At 45.6% G+C, this 13,725-nt stretch overlaps 1 protein-coding gene across 8 annotated transcripts in view; it reads left to right on the forward strand.

The window, feature by feature from the left end:
* The window catches only part of GNB1 (G protein subunit beta 1), a 107,653-nt gene that overhangs the window by 71,851 nt on the left and 22,077 nt on the right, over positions 1-13,725 (forward strand). For all 8 annotated transcript variants that reach the window (XM_054444445.2, XM_054444434.2, XM_054444423.2 and 5 more), the window contains 2 exons: positions 3,139-3,177; positions 5,172-5,278. In XM_054444445.2, the coding sequence (XP_054300420.1) occupies positions 3,139-3,177; positions 5,172-5,278 (146 nt within the window). The remainder of the gene's footprint in view (positions 1-3,138; positions 3,178-5,171; positions 5,279-13,725) is intronic.

The following is a 13,725-nucleotide window of genomic DNA, read 5'->3' on the forward strand; positions in this document are numbered from 1 at the left end:
GTTTTATTTTCTCCATTTTAAATTTTTTTATGATGTTTTAAAATCAAAGGCTATAACATCAACAAAAATAGTATTCAAAAACAAATATTAAACTCAGTACTTGCCAGGTAAAATTCATTGACAAAAAGACTTGCTGCTCTAAGTATTCTTCATCCCCCTTACTCCAAATGTTACTGCTTGCATAGAAATACTCGATTTTTTTGGGTGTGTCTTAATTATAAGCCGAATGACCAATAAAGAGCTTAATTAAAGATGAATTTGGAATGTATAAATTTAGTATATTTATAATAATCTCAGTATATTTCCTTTTTTTTTTTTTTTTTTTGAAACAGAGTCTCACTCTGTCACCCGGGCTGGAGTGCAGTGGTGTGATCTCAGCTCACTGCAACCTCCGCCTCCCGGGTTCAAGCGATTCTCCTGCCTCAGCCTCCCCGAATAGTTACGATTACAGGTGCCGGCCACCATGCCTGGTTAATTTTTGTATTTTTAGTAGGGATGGGGTTTCACCATGTTGGCCAGGCTTGTCTTGAACTCCTGACCTCAGGTGATCCACCCACCTCAGCCCCCTAAAATGTTGGGATTACAGGCATGAGCCACTGCGCCTGACCAATATATTTCCATATTATCAGTATATAATATTCCCACAAGCTTCCTAAAGTAGAAATCATTTGCAGTGAGCAGTTTGCCCCAAAAGCCTGAACTGCTGGGAACTCGTCCTCCACCTCCCCCCATGTGGGGCACTTGGACGCACGCCTGTAAGGGCTGCACATGCCATTTGCCATTTTGAAAGTGGGTGGTCAGATGACAGCATATAAACACATTTTTCTTACTAGAAAGTGTCAGCTGGGTGTGGTAGCTCTCCCCTATAATCCCAACACTTTGGGAGGCCAAGGGGGAAGGATCATTTGAGCCCAGGAGTTCAAGACCAGCCACAGGCAACATGACAAGATCCCCATCTCTACAAAAAAAAAAATTAGCCGGGCATAGTGATGCATGCTTGTAGTCCCAGCTATTCAGGAGGCTGAGGTGGGAGGGTCACCTGGTCCCAGGAGGTCGAGGCTGCAGTGAGCTGTGATGACATCACTGCACTCCAGGCTGGGCAACAGAGCCAGATCCTGTCATAAAAATAAATAAATACATAGTTTAAAAAATAAAAAAAAAGAGGCCGGGCGGGGTGGCTCACGCCTGTAATCCCAGCACTTTGGGAGGCTGAGGTGAGCGGATCACCTGAGGTCAGGAGTTCTAGACCAGCCTGGCCAATATGGTGAAACCTCATCTCTACTAAAAATACTAAATTAGCCGGTGTGGTGGCACACGGCTGTGGTCCCAGCTACTCAAGAGGCTGAGACAGGAAGAATCACTTGAACCTGGGAGGTGGAGGCTGCGGTCAGCTGAAATCGCGACACAGCACTCCCGCCTGGGCAAGACAGAGTGAGACTCTGTCTCAAAAAAAAAAAGAAAGAAATTGTTGTGATTAAAAAAATAATAATAATACCAACACTCAAATTTTAAACCTGTTAGCCATTGTCTTATTTTCCTTTATGTTACCTTCCTTTCTATTTCTAAATGTACGTTCTCTTTTGAGATTTCCAGGTCTATTTTCTAGTAACTTTGATCCCTTAGTAATGAAGACACTTGAGTTAGCATTGGTGGATCCCTTCACAGTGCCTACCCGCATCCACAGGTCATTTGTAGATGAGAAACGAGAACAGCCAGAGAGGCTCATGTACATCTGATTGTCTGGCTCCAGGTCCCTTGCTCGTTTTCCATAGAATTTATTTATTTTTCTTTGTTTTCCTTTATTTTATTTTATTATTATTTTTGTTTTTTTGAGATGGAGTCTTACTCTGTTTCCCAGACTGGAGTGCAGTGGCACGGTCTCGGCTCCCTGCAACCTCTGCCTCCCAGGTTCAAGCGATTCTCCTGCCTCAGTGTCCTGAGTAGCTGGAATTACAGGCATGTGCCACCACACCCAGCTAATTTTTGTATTTTTAGTAGAGATGGGGTTTCACCATGTTGGCCAGGCTGGTCTCGAACTCCTGACCTCAGGTGATCCACCCACCTTGGCCTCCCAAAGTGCTGGGATTATAGGTGTGAGCCACTGCACCCAGCCTATTTTCCTTAAATTTTTAATTTTTATTTTTAGTAGAGACAAGGTCTCACTTTGTTGCCCAGGCTGGTCTTGAACTCCTGGGCTCAAGAGATCCTCCTGCCTCAGCTTCCCAAAGTGCTAGGAATACAAATGTGAGACTGCGCCCTCCATAGAATTTAGAATTAATGATTGTTTCTCTTGAAAACAAAGTACTTAGTTAATGCAATCTGAAGAAAAGTTTTTTTGGGCTGGATATCTGGTCTTTTTTAGACTTTTTTTTTTTAATAGACTTTTTCTTTTTTATTTTTATTTTTATTTTATTTTATTTTATTATTATTATACTTTAAGTTTTAGGGTACATGTGTACAATGTGCAGGTTAGTTACATATGTATACATGTGCCATGCTGGTGTGCTGCACCCATTAACTCATCATTTAGCATTAGGTATATCTCCTAAAGCTATCCCTCCCCCCTCCCCCACCCCACAACAGTCCCCAGAGTGTGAGTTCCCCTTCCTGTGTCCATGTGTTCTCATTGTTCAGTTCCCACCTATGAGTGAGAATATGCGGTGTTTGGTTTTTTGTTCTTGTGGTAGTTTACTGAGTTAATAGACTTTTCTTTGGGCCACAGCCTTTCTGACCCTAGATGGACTTTGTAAAAAGAGCAAGACATGCGTGCCGGCCTGTGCAGCAGTGAGGGCAGCAGTGAGGGCACAGGCAGCACCAGGTCCTGGGTGTGTGGGTGCTGCCCCAGCTTGCAGTGTGGTCTCCTTGGTGCAGGCCACAGCTGTGGGGCCCCAGGAGTATTGTGCTGCAGATCTCAGACAGATTTGGGTACTACTGGTTCTCTGTTCAGCGTGGCCTGGACAGTCCACAGATGGCAGTAGACCATGGGGTGTTGAGATGCAAGGAGACTCCGCCATTCTTTCACATTCTGCTTTCGCTCCTAACAGCTTAGGAAAGCTCTCTTTGAAACTTTGGTATGTGTGGACCTAAGATTGAATGTATCTGAAAGGTTGCTAATTTCTCACTGTCCTTGCTTCCCAGGACGCCAGGAAAGCATGTGCAGATGCAACTCTCTCTCAGGTAAGAGCCCACTGAGTCACGCAGAGCTGTCTGCCTGTGAAGAGGCTAGCACGGCACCCACACCTGGAGCCTCGGGAGGGCTCTGCTTGGATTCTTCCCTGTGCAGTGAGGATGCCAAGCCACTGCTTTTATTAAGAAGTCATTCTGATGGTGGGCATAGGAAATAAAGGGGCTTTTTGAGATAAAAATGAGATATCTCAAGCCTTAACTAATTATCTACCTGTTACAGAGGGTAATAGTTGTGAAATATTGTTATTGTCTTAAGATATTTTGAAGCTCCTCTCCTTAACAGAATCTGCCTCAGAACTTCTATTTCTAATATCCAATTTGATAATACCTCAAAAAGTTAAACATAGAATTATTGTATGACTCAGCAGTTCTGCCATTAAATGTATGCCCAACAGGATTGAACACTGCTTTTCAAACAAACACATGTACATAGATGTTCATAGCAGCACCATTCACAATAGCCAAAATGTAGAAACAACCAAAATGTGCATAAATGAATAAGTGGAGAAACAAATTGTGGTGTCTCTGTGTCTTGGAGTATTATCAGCCATTAAATGGACCTCAGTACAGTCAGAGGCTACAACATGGATAAGCCCCATAAATATTACGATACGTGAGAGAAGCTAAACAGAAATGGCTATGTATTTTGTGGTTCTATTTATATGAAATATGTAGAATAGTAAAATTCATTGAGACAGAGTGGACTAGTGGCCAGCAGGGGTGTTAGGGGAGAGAGGGAGAGGAAGTGAAGAACAGGGAGTGACTGCTAAATCTATGTCCGGTCTCTTTTGGAAGAGTGTTTTGGAACTAGATGGTGGCAGTGGTTGCACAACACTGTGAGTGTACTAAATGCCACTGAACTGTATACTTTAAAATGATTAATTTGATGTTATGTGAACTTTACCTTATTAAAAAGATGAAATCCATCCCAGCACTTTGGGAGGCTGAGGCAGGTGGATCACTTGAGGTCAGGAGTTCGAGACCAGCCTGACCAACATGGTGAAACCCTGTCTCTACTAAAATACAAAAATTAGCCAGGCACGGTGGCGCACACCTGTAATCCCAGCTACTCAGGAGGCTGAGGCAGGAGAATTGCTTGGACCCGGGAGGCAGAGGTTGCAGTGAGCAGAGATCGCACCACTGCACTCCAGCCTGGGAGACAGAGCGAGACTCCATCTCAAACAAAAACAAAAACAAAAACAGATAATAAAAATAAAGTCCAAATAATTGGACAGAAATGTGAAAGAAAAACTATATTCATACTTTTACTGAAGATGATTAAGTTTTTTACATTGTCTAAATGCTTTAGGGGATGCACTTTAATTGAGGTTAAATTGCAAGTTAAAGAAAAAAAATTAGGCTACATAGAATTACCTGAATTTCAATTCTGAGAAGCACGTTAGACTGTTTGTTTTTAAAACCCACTATTGTGATCCACTTACTCCGTTTGCCAACCTAAACTCATTAACATCAGTGTCTATATGTAGGATGGGCTCAGCAGGTGTGTGTACAGCTGGTGCTCCAAGTGATGGTCATGCAGAAGCAGGTGTCATGCAGGCCCACACATAGCCTGACATAGGAACCAGCTATTAAATTGTGGTGTGGGACATCTGTGTGGTGTCATAAGAAGAGTTGCGAGATCTCAAAGAACTCAGAGACCTAGGAGGCGATGGTCCTGGATGGACAGGGAGAGGAGGAAGGAGGCAGAAAGGGAACAGCAAGTGCTTCAAGGCTGGCCATGTTCATGTGCGTGCATTGGAGGGCAGGGCACACAGGTTCCTGATGACCCGCCAGACTGAGACTTGGTAACCGGGGTACGGAAGGGGTTCAGTGCAGAATGCCACAGTGGAAGCCACTGGAGAACTGTGGGAAGGGCTGGGAAGAGGTAGGCACAGTGGGCGAGCCAACAGCCTTGACAAGTATGGGAGATGAGGAGAGTAGTTTAATCACAGATGTTAATTTACAGAAATGTTTTTATTTTCAAGATCACAAACAACATCGACCCAGTGGGAAGAATCCAGATGCGCACGAGGAGGACACTGCGGGGGCACCTGGCCAAGATCTATGCCATGCACTGGGGCACAGACTCCAGGTAGGCGTGGGCTTGAGCAGGACGCTGCTTCATACGTTCAGGGGCTGCTCTGTTTTCCTAGGGGAAAATTACCTGAACCCATTTGCTGTGTTGTGCAGTGAAAAAATTAGGAAGTTGAATCAGAACTCTGGGCACGCAAGGTGCAGCATTCACAGGTGCATATTCCCTGTCCAGTTTTCCACTTACCTGGGCTGAAAGAACACTGCCATTTCTTCACTGTCTGAATCACATTAATACAAGTTCTGATTTTTCTTTCTCCCTTCTCCTGTCTCTTTCAGTTTCTAGACCTCTGTCTTCCCAGTTCTACTGCATCCTACTTACGTGAACTTGGGGAAGTTACCTCTCTGTGCCTGTTTCTCAGGGCTGGTTGGCCCTTGCCCTCTTGTGATTTCAGTGCCCTGGCTCAGGAAATCACAGAACCTGCCCCAGGGATCCTGAGGGATTAAGTGTATTGAGCCTTAGAACAGCATCATGCTGTGTGTGCTTTGCTGCAGCAGACACACGGGAATGTGCTGTGAGCTGCTCTCACCGTTCTCTCTTCTGGCCTGTCTGCCCTGCCTTCCTTTGGTTTACCATCCCAAGAGATAATTCTCTTCATGGGCTCCTGTTTTTTCTTTTCTTTTTTTTTTTTTTTTTCTTTTTTTGAGACGGAGTCTCACTGTGTCGCCCAGGCTGGAGTGCAGTGGCGCAATCTTGGCTCACTGCAAGCTCCGCCTCCCGGGTTCATGCCATTCTCCTGCCTCACCCTCCCGAGTGGCTGGGACTACAGGTGCCCACCACCACGCCTGGCTAATTTTTTTGTATTTTTAGTAGAGATGGGGTTTCACCGTGTTAGCCAGGATGGTCTGGATCTCCTGACCTCGTGATCCACCCGCCTCAGCCTCCCAAAGTGATGGGGTTACAGGTGTGAGCCACTACGCCCAGCCTTTTTTTTTTTTTTTTTTTTTTTGAGACAGGGTCTCACTCTGTCAGTCATGCTGGAGTGCAGTGGTGTGATCATATCTCACTGCAGCCTCGACCTCCTAGGCTCCAGCAACCCTTCCTACTCAGCCTCCCAAGTGGTGTAGGCCACAGGCATGTGCCACCACGCCTGGCTAATATTTTTTGGTTTTTTACAGAGATGGGGTCTCCCTTTGTTGCTGACACTGGTCTCAAACTCCTGGCCCCTAAGTGATCCTTCCATCTCGGCCTCCCAAAGAGCTGAGATTATAGGTGTGAGCCACCACCACTTCTAGCCTATTTCTTGTACTTTAATTATACCCCTTGCTTCTCCACCAGGCATCTCACCTCCGTGACCCCACACTCTGATTTAGAGGCTATTACAACGTCTTATTTGCTGCCTGTTCTGTCTAAATAATTTAATAAAGTACTGTTTGATTTGTGTAACTGTGACATGCTCGTTGAAGCACCTGACATAACAATTTTTAACATGCCCTTCTTTGAGTAGTATTTCTTTGTATTCCGTTGTTAGCGTGGAATTTTCTGCTTGGCTTTTTCTTTGTTCGTGAAATTGTCCACTTTAGAGCACAAACAGCTAGAGAACAAAAGATTCTATCTTTAGTTTGTTCTATATAGTATCCCATACAATTCCATATGCAAATGAGAGCTCGCATGATGGTTCCAATAACGGCAGGAGTCAGAAAGAATAAAAGTGGGAAGGGGGAGGGTGGGGAAGTGGGGAGATGATGTTCTGAGGGTACAGAGTTTTAGTTAGGAATAAATTTTAGAAATGTGCCACACAGCACGGAGACTAGTTCATAATAACGTGTGTTTCAAAAGTGTTAGTAAAGTAGACTAAGTGTTCTTACCACAGAGCAAATGGGAAGTGATGGGTATGTTGATTAGCTTGATCGATTTATTTCACAGTGTGGATATATATCAAAATATCACATTGTATTCCATAAATATACATATAATTACTTGTCAAAAATTGTTTTAAATATTCAAAATAAATAAGTAACCAGGCACATTGGCTCATGCCTCTTATCCCAGCACTTTGGGAGGCCAAGACAGGCAAATGGCTTGAGCCCAGGAGTTCAAGATCAGCCTAGGTCACATGGCGAGAACGCTTCTCTACAAAAAGTACAAAAATAAGTTAGTTGTTGTGGTGCGCACCTGGAGTCCCAGCTACTCAGGAGGCTGAGGTGGGAGGATCACTTGAACCCAGGAGTCAGGGAAGCAGAGCTTGCAGTGAGTTGAGATCACCCCACTGTGTTTCAGCCTGCACGACAGAGTGAGACCCTGTCTCTGAATAAATAAGTAAATAAGTAAAAATATACTTCGTGAATTCAAAGTTATTCCTTTAAAAAAATTAAAAAGAATTTTTTAAAAAATGTTCTGGCCGGATGCAGTGGCGCACACCTGTAATCCCAGCACTTTGGGGGGCTGAGGTGGGCGGATGACTTGAGGTCAGGAGTTCGAGACCAGCCTCCTGGCCAGCATGGCGAAACCCCATCTCTGCTAAAAATTTAAAAATTAGCTGGGCATGGTAGCTGTAGTCCCAGCTACTTGGAAGGCTGAGGCACGTGGAGGTTACAGTGAGCCGAAATTGCACCACTGGGTGACAGAGTGACACTGACTCAAAAAAAAAAAAAAAGAAAAAATGTTGTTACTAGTCTATCTATGTTAGAATTTATTGTCAAAAGTAGATGGAAAGCAAAACAGTATGTTACCTCTGGGGCCTTTCCTCCATGTGTGGGAACACTGATGTGCAGATTAGGCAGGTTAGTGGAGTAGACAGTGGTGTTGCTGGGCAGTGTTCAGGTACTCAGAGCACTGCACTGCCAAGTAATGTGTCTCCTTCACCAGCTGGGCTTTAGACTGGGTAGTCTGGAAGGGATGAGAGTGACCTGCAGGCAGGTGTGTTCAGGGACCGAAGAGATCGGTGTGTGAACTGAGCAGTGGAGGTGGGGCTGGGGGCTCAGGGTGGGTGGGGTGGGCGCCAGATCCTTGCATGGGAGGCTTTATGTTCCGCCTGTCTCAAACACACTTTGTGCCTTGAAAGCCCCAGGATTAGAAGGAAGAAAAAGCAAGGACTGACAAAGCAGGACCAAGTTCAGAGTCATGGCCACCCTGTGAGCAAGGCGGTGTTCAGTGAGGCCTGTGGGAGGCTGGGGTGCCACACTGGTCCATGTTCTTGGACAGGGTGCTAGGTGCATGGCATTTGTTGTATAATTGCACAGTCATGAGAAAACCAAAATGATATTATGGAGAACCTCTGCTTTCCAGAGCCTTCTAGAGATTGCTTGTTCTAAATAGCCGTTTTTTTCTGGATAGGCCAGTGTTTGCCTCTTTAAGGTGCAAAAGAGGTTTTTTGGTGTGTGTGTGTGTGTGTGTGTGTGTGTGTGTATACATATATCTATATCTCCTTGTTCCACAAGCTTTTTTTTTTTTTAAGTTCTAGGGTACATGTGCACAATGTGCAGATTTGTTACATAGGAATACATGTGCCATGTTGGTTTGCTGCACCCGTTAACTCGTCATTTACATTAGGTATTTCTCCTAATGCTGTCCCTCCTCCTGCCCCTCACCACATGACAGAGTGGGGAGGGTATATATTTTCTTTAATCTTCATATTTCCTGCCTTCATAAACAAATGTTATTGCTTAAGATTTTTTTCATGACTTAAAGCTATAATTTATGAATACCAGTTCTTTTTGGTTTTTTTTTTTTGAGACGGAGTCTCACTCTGTCACCCAGGCTGGAGTGCAGTGGTGCCATCTCGGCTCACTGCAAGCTCTGCCTCCCAGGTTCACGCCATTCTCCTGCCTCAGCCTCCCGAGTAGCTGGGACTACAGGCGCCCGCCACCACGCCCGGCTAATTTTTTTGTATTTTTAGTAGAGACAGGGTTCCACTGTGTTAGCCAGGATGGTCTTGATCTCCTGACCTCGTGATCCGCCCACCTCGGCCTCCCAGAGTGCTGGGATTACAGGCGTGAGCCACTGTGTCTGGCCTATGAATACCATTTCTTTAACTGTGTTTGTTTGATTTATGGACACTCTGAAACAGTAGAAATGACTACTAATTTTTCTTTTTTTTTGAGACGGAGTCTCGCTGTCGCCCAGGCTAGAGTGCAATGGTGCTATCTCAGCTCACTGCAAGCTCTGCCTCCCGGGTTAACGCCATTCTCCTGCCTCAGCCTCCCGAGTAGCTGGGACTACAGGCACCCGCCACCAAGCCCAGCTAATTTTTTTTGTTGTCTTTTTAGTAGAGACGGGATTTCACCATGTTAGCCAGGATGGTCTCGATCTCATGACCTCATGATCCGCCCACCTCGACCTCCCAAAGTGCTGGGATTACAGGTATGAGCCACTGTGCCCGGCCTAGTTTGTCTTTCAAAACTACATGAGGCTAGACATGGTGGCTCACACCTGTAACCCCAACACTTTGGGAGGCCAAGTCAGGTGGATTGCTTGAGTTTGGGAGTTGGAGACCAGCCTGGCTGACATGCTGAAACCCCGTCTCTACTGAAAATAGAAAAATTAGCCAGGTGTGGTGGCGAGTGCCTGTAGTTTCAGCTGCACTCAAGAGGCTGAGGTGGGAGAATCGCTTGAACCCAGGAGGTGGAGGTTGCAGTGAGCCAAGATCACACCACTGCACTCCAGCCTGGGCAACAGAGTGAGACTCCATCTCAAAAAAAATATATATATATATATTTATATATATATATATATACACACACACACACACACACGCACATTGCACTCCCTCCTGGGTGACGGATGGAGACTCTGCCTCAAAAAACAAAACACAAATAAAGCTACATGAGAGGCCAGGCACCGTGGTTCACGCCTATAATCCCAGCACTTTGGGAGGCTGAGGCGGGTGGATCAACTGAGGTCAGGAGTTTGAGACCAGCCTGCCCAATATGGTGAAACCCTGTCTCTGCCAAAAATATAAAAGTTAACTAGGCTTCGTGGTGGGTGCCTGTAATCCCAGCTACTCAGGAGGCTGAGGCAGGATAATCACTTGAACCCAGGAGGCAGAGGTTGCAGTGAGCCGAGATTGCACCACTGCACTCCAACCTGGGTGACAGAGTGAGACTCTGTCTCAAAAAAACAAACAAAAAAGAAAACTACATGCAAGGCCCACAATGATTACTTGTTATGTATGTATGTATTAATGTATCAGATGTACATTTGTAATATGTTTATCAATATATTTGTACTAAAAGGCAACTTTTTTTTTTTTTTTTTTTTTTTTGAGACTGGGTCTCACTCTGTCTTCCAGGCTAGAATGCAGTGGTGCGATCCTAGCTTATGAAGCCTTGAACTGCTGTGCTCAAGCAATCCTCCTGCCTCAGCCTCCTGAGTAGCTGGTACAACAGGTGCACATCACTGTGCCCAGCTAATTTTTAAAAAATATTTTTTGTGGGCCGGGCACAGTGGCTCAAGCCTGTAATCCCAGCACTTTGGGAGGCTGAGGCGGGCGGATCACAAGGTCAGGAGATCGAGACCATCCTGGCTAACTCGATGAAACCCCGTCTCTACTAAAAATACAAAAAATTAGCCAGGCACGGTGGCAGGCGCCTGTAGTCCCAGCTATTCGGGAGGCTGAGGCAGGAGAATGGCGTGAACCCAGGAGGCAGAGCTTGCAGTGAGCCGAGATCCTCCAGCCTGGGCGACAGAGCGAGACTCCGTCTCAAAAAATATGTATATATTTTTTGTGGAGACAGGGTCTCCCTTTGTTGCCCATGTTGGTTTCAAACTCCTGGACTTAACCAGTCCTCTTATCTCAGCCTCCCAAAGTGCTGGGGTTACAGGCATGAGCCACCACCCTCCCTCTTTTGAGTAAAATGAGGAGTATTAGGTGTTTTGATTTTTGACAGCTACTTTCAGGGTCCTGGAGCCCGTTAGCTTGCTTCCTGGCCCTTGCCTCTATGTTCTAGGTGAGTGGCACCTCAGATAATTGATTTTTGAGTAGGCAAAGGCAGTAGTAGGCAACGTGAACCCAGCTCTCCAACAGCTCCCTGACCCGGGACTAGGAGGCATGACTTCTTTCACCTTCTGGAGGATCAGTGGACAGCTTACGTGTCCCTAATCCCTCTGGAAGTCAGCAGTTATTAAGCTCTCTGACCGGGAGACCTCTGTAAAGGTGATCCTCCTAATCTAGGAGGATGAGCTGCTTTAGATCAGCTCTGATACTCAACAGAAAGTCTCAGAAGGGCTGGGCAGAAATAGAGCTAGAGAGGGAACCTTATACCATTACGTAGAAATAATCTTAAATGTTTAATATGTTGATGACAACCTGGATTGAGAAGTTTGCTTTAAGAATTGCAACTGAAGGCTGGGTGCGGTGGCTTACACCTGTAATCCCAGCCGAGGCAGGCAGATTGAGCTCAGGAGTTCGAGACCAGCATGGCAAAACCCTGTCTCTACTAAAAATACAAAAAAGTAGCCAGGCATGGTGGTGCACACCTGTAATTTCAGCTACTGGGAAGGCTGACGCACGAGAATTGCTTGAACCTGGGAGGCAGAGGTTGGAGCGAGCTCCAGCCTGGATGACAGAGTGAGACTCTCTCTCAAACAAAACAAAAAAAAAGAATTGCATCTGAAAAATAATAGGATGGGAGCCTGCACTTAGTTTTTAGTTCTGTGATAAATTTTGTAATAAAGTGCAAGTGAAAAGGTTTTTATTTGTTGTTAAACTCATTGACATCTTTGTAAAGAAAGTTAGTACTTAGCATATCAAAACATCTAGTTTGATATTAAAAGTGTCAGAGTTATCAACAAAACTTGAGAGAGCGTTACTCCAGCTTTAGGTCAGCTTTAAGAAGCCACATATGTTCACAGCCAAAATAGTTAAAACCTGCGTTTTGAGGCGCTGTGGCTTACGTCTGTAATCCTAACACTTTTGGAGGCCAAGGCGGGCGGATCACTTGAGGCCAGGAGTTGGAGACCAGCCTGACTAACATGGGGAAACCCCATCTCTACTAAAAATACAAAAATTAGCCAGGCGTGGTGGCACGTACCTGTAATACCAGCTACTTGGGAGGCTGAGGCATGAGAATCACTTGAACCCAGGAGATAGAGGTTGCAGTGAGCCGAGATCACACCACTGCACTCCAGCCTGGGTGACAGAGCGAGACTCTGTCTCAAACAAACAAACAAAAACGAAAAAAAACCCTGCATTTGATAGAATCTTTAAAATTAAAAATCCTTATACTATCATTTACCGTACTGACAGGTATATCCCTGCATCAAACAGTGGAACCTTCTTGCTCTTCCTTGAAAACAGCATTCTATGCTACAGGGTTCCTTAGGACCTCTCATGAGCAACTGTGGTTCCCAGGAGTTGCTTTCACCCACCTTACTTGCCTGCTAAGGTGAAATTCTTTTGCTCCTTATTCATATTCTCCTTTGTAGTATGGAGCTCCTTTTCAACATGTGGATTCCGAACTGAGCACAGTTGCCAGAGCAAGGAAATAGTTATGAAAAAATTCATGGTCAGGTGCAGTGGCTCAACGCTTGTAATACCAAAACTTTGGGAGGCCGAGGTGGGCGGATCACCTGAGGTCGGGAGTTTGAGACCAGCCTGACTAACATGGAGAAACCCCGTCTCTACTAAAAATACAAAATTAGCTGGCTGTGGTGGCGCATGTCTGTAATCCCAGCTACTTTGGAGGCTGAGGCAGGAAAATTGCTCGAACCTGGGAAGTGGAGGTTGCGGTGAGCCGACGCACCATTGCACTCCACCCTGGGCAACAAAAGCAAAACTCCGTCTCAAAAACAAAAAAAAGAGGCCGGGCGTGGTGGCTCCCGCCTGTAATCCCAGCACTTTGGGAGCCCAAGGTGGGCGGATCATGAGGTCAGGAGATCGAGACCATCCTGGCTAACATGGTGAGACCCCGTCTCTGCTAAAAATACAAAAAGAATTAGCTGGGCGTGGTGGCAGGCTCCTGTAGTCCCAGCTACTCAGGAGACTGAGGCAGGAGAATGGCATGAACCCCGGAGGTGGAGCTTGCAGTGAGCCGAGATGGTGCCACTGCACTCCAGCCTGGCCCACGGAGCGAGACTCCGTCTCAAAAAAAAAAAAAAAAAAAGAAAAAAAGAAAAAATTCATGATGGTTACTGGTCTCTGCTCCCGGACCATGCGCAGTGGTGCTGTTGTTTACCAAGCAGGTGAGGAGGGAGCGCCTCCTTTGGTTTCTAGGAGACCTTGATTCCAATTTTAGCTCAGTCTGGGAAATTTCATGGGGTATTTTGGGTGAGAAATGTTTCATGAATTTGGAATGTCTAAAAGTGGTTTGTTCTTTCGTGTATTTTTTTTTTTTTTTTTTTTTTTTTTCAGTCAGGATCTCGCTCTGTTGCCCAGGCTAGAGTGCAGTGGCGCAATCTCGGCTCACTGCCACCCCCGCCTCCTGGGTTCAAGCAGTTCTCCCACCTCAGTCTCCTGAGTAGCTAGGATTACAGGCATGCACTACCATACCCAGCTATTTTTTTGTGTT

The sequence above is a fragment of the Pongo pygmaeus genome, chromosome 1, assembly GCF_028885625.2.
Source record: "Pongo pygmaeus isolate AG05252 chromosome 1, NHGRI_mPonPyg2-v2.0_pri, whole genome shotgun sequence".
Taxonomy (NCBI): Eukaryota; Metazoa; Chordata; class Mammalia; order Primates; family Hominidae; genus Pongo; species Pongo pygmaeus.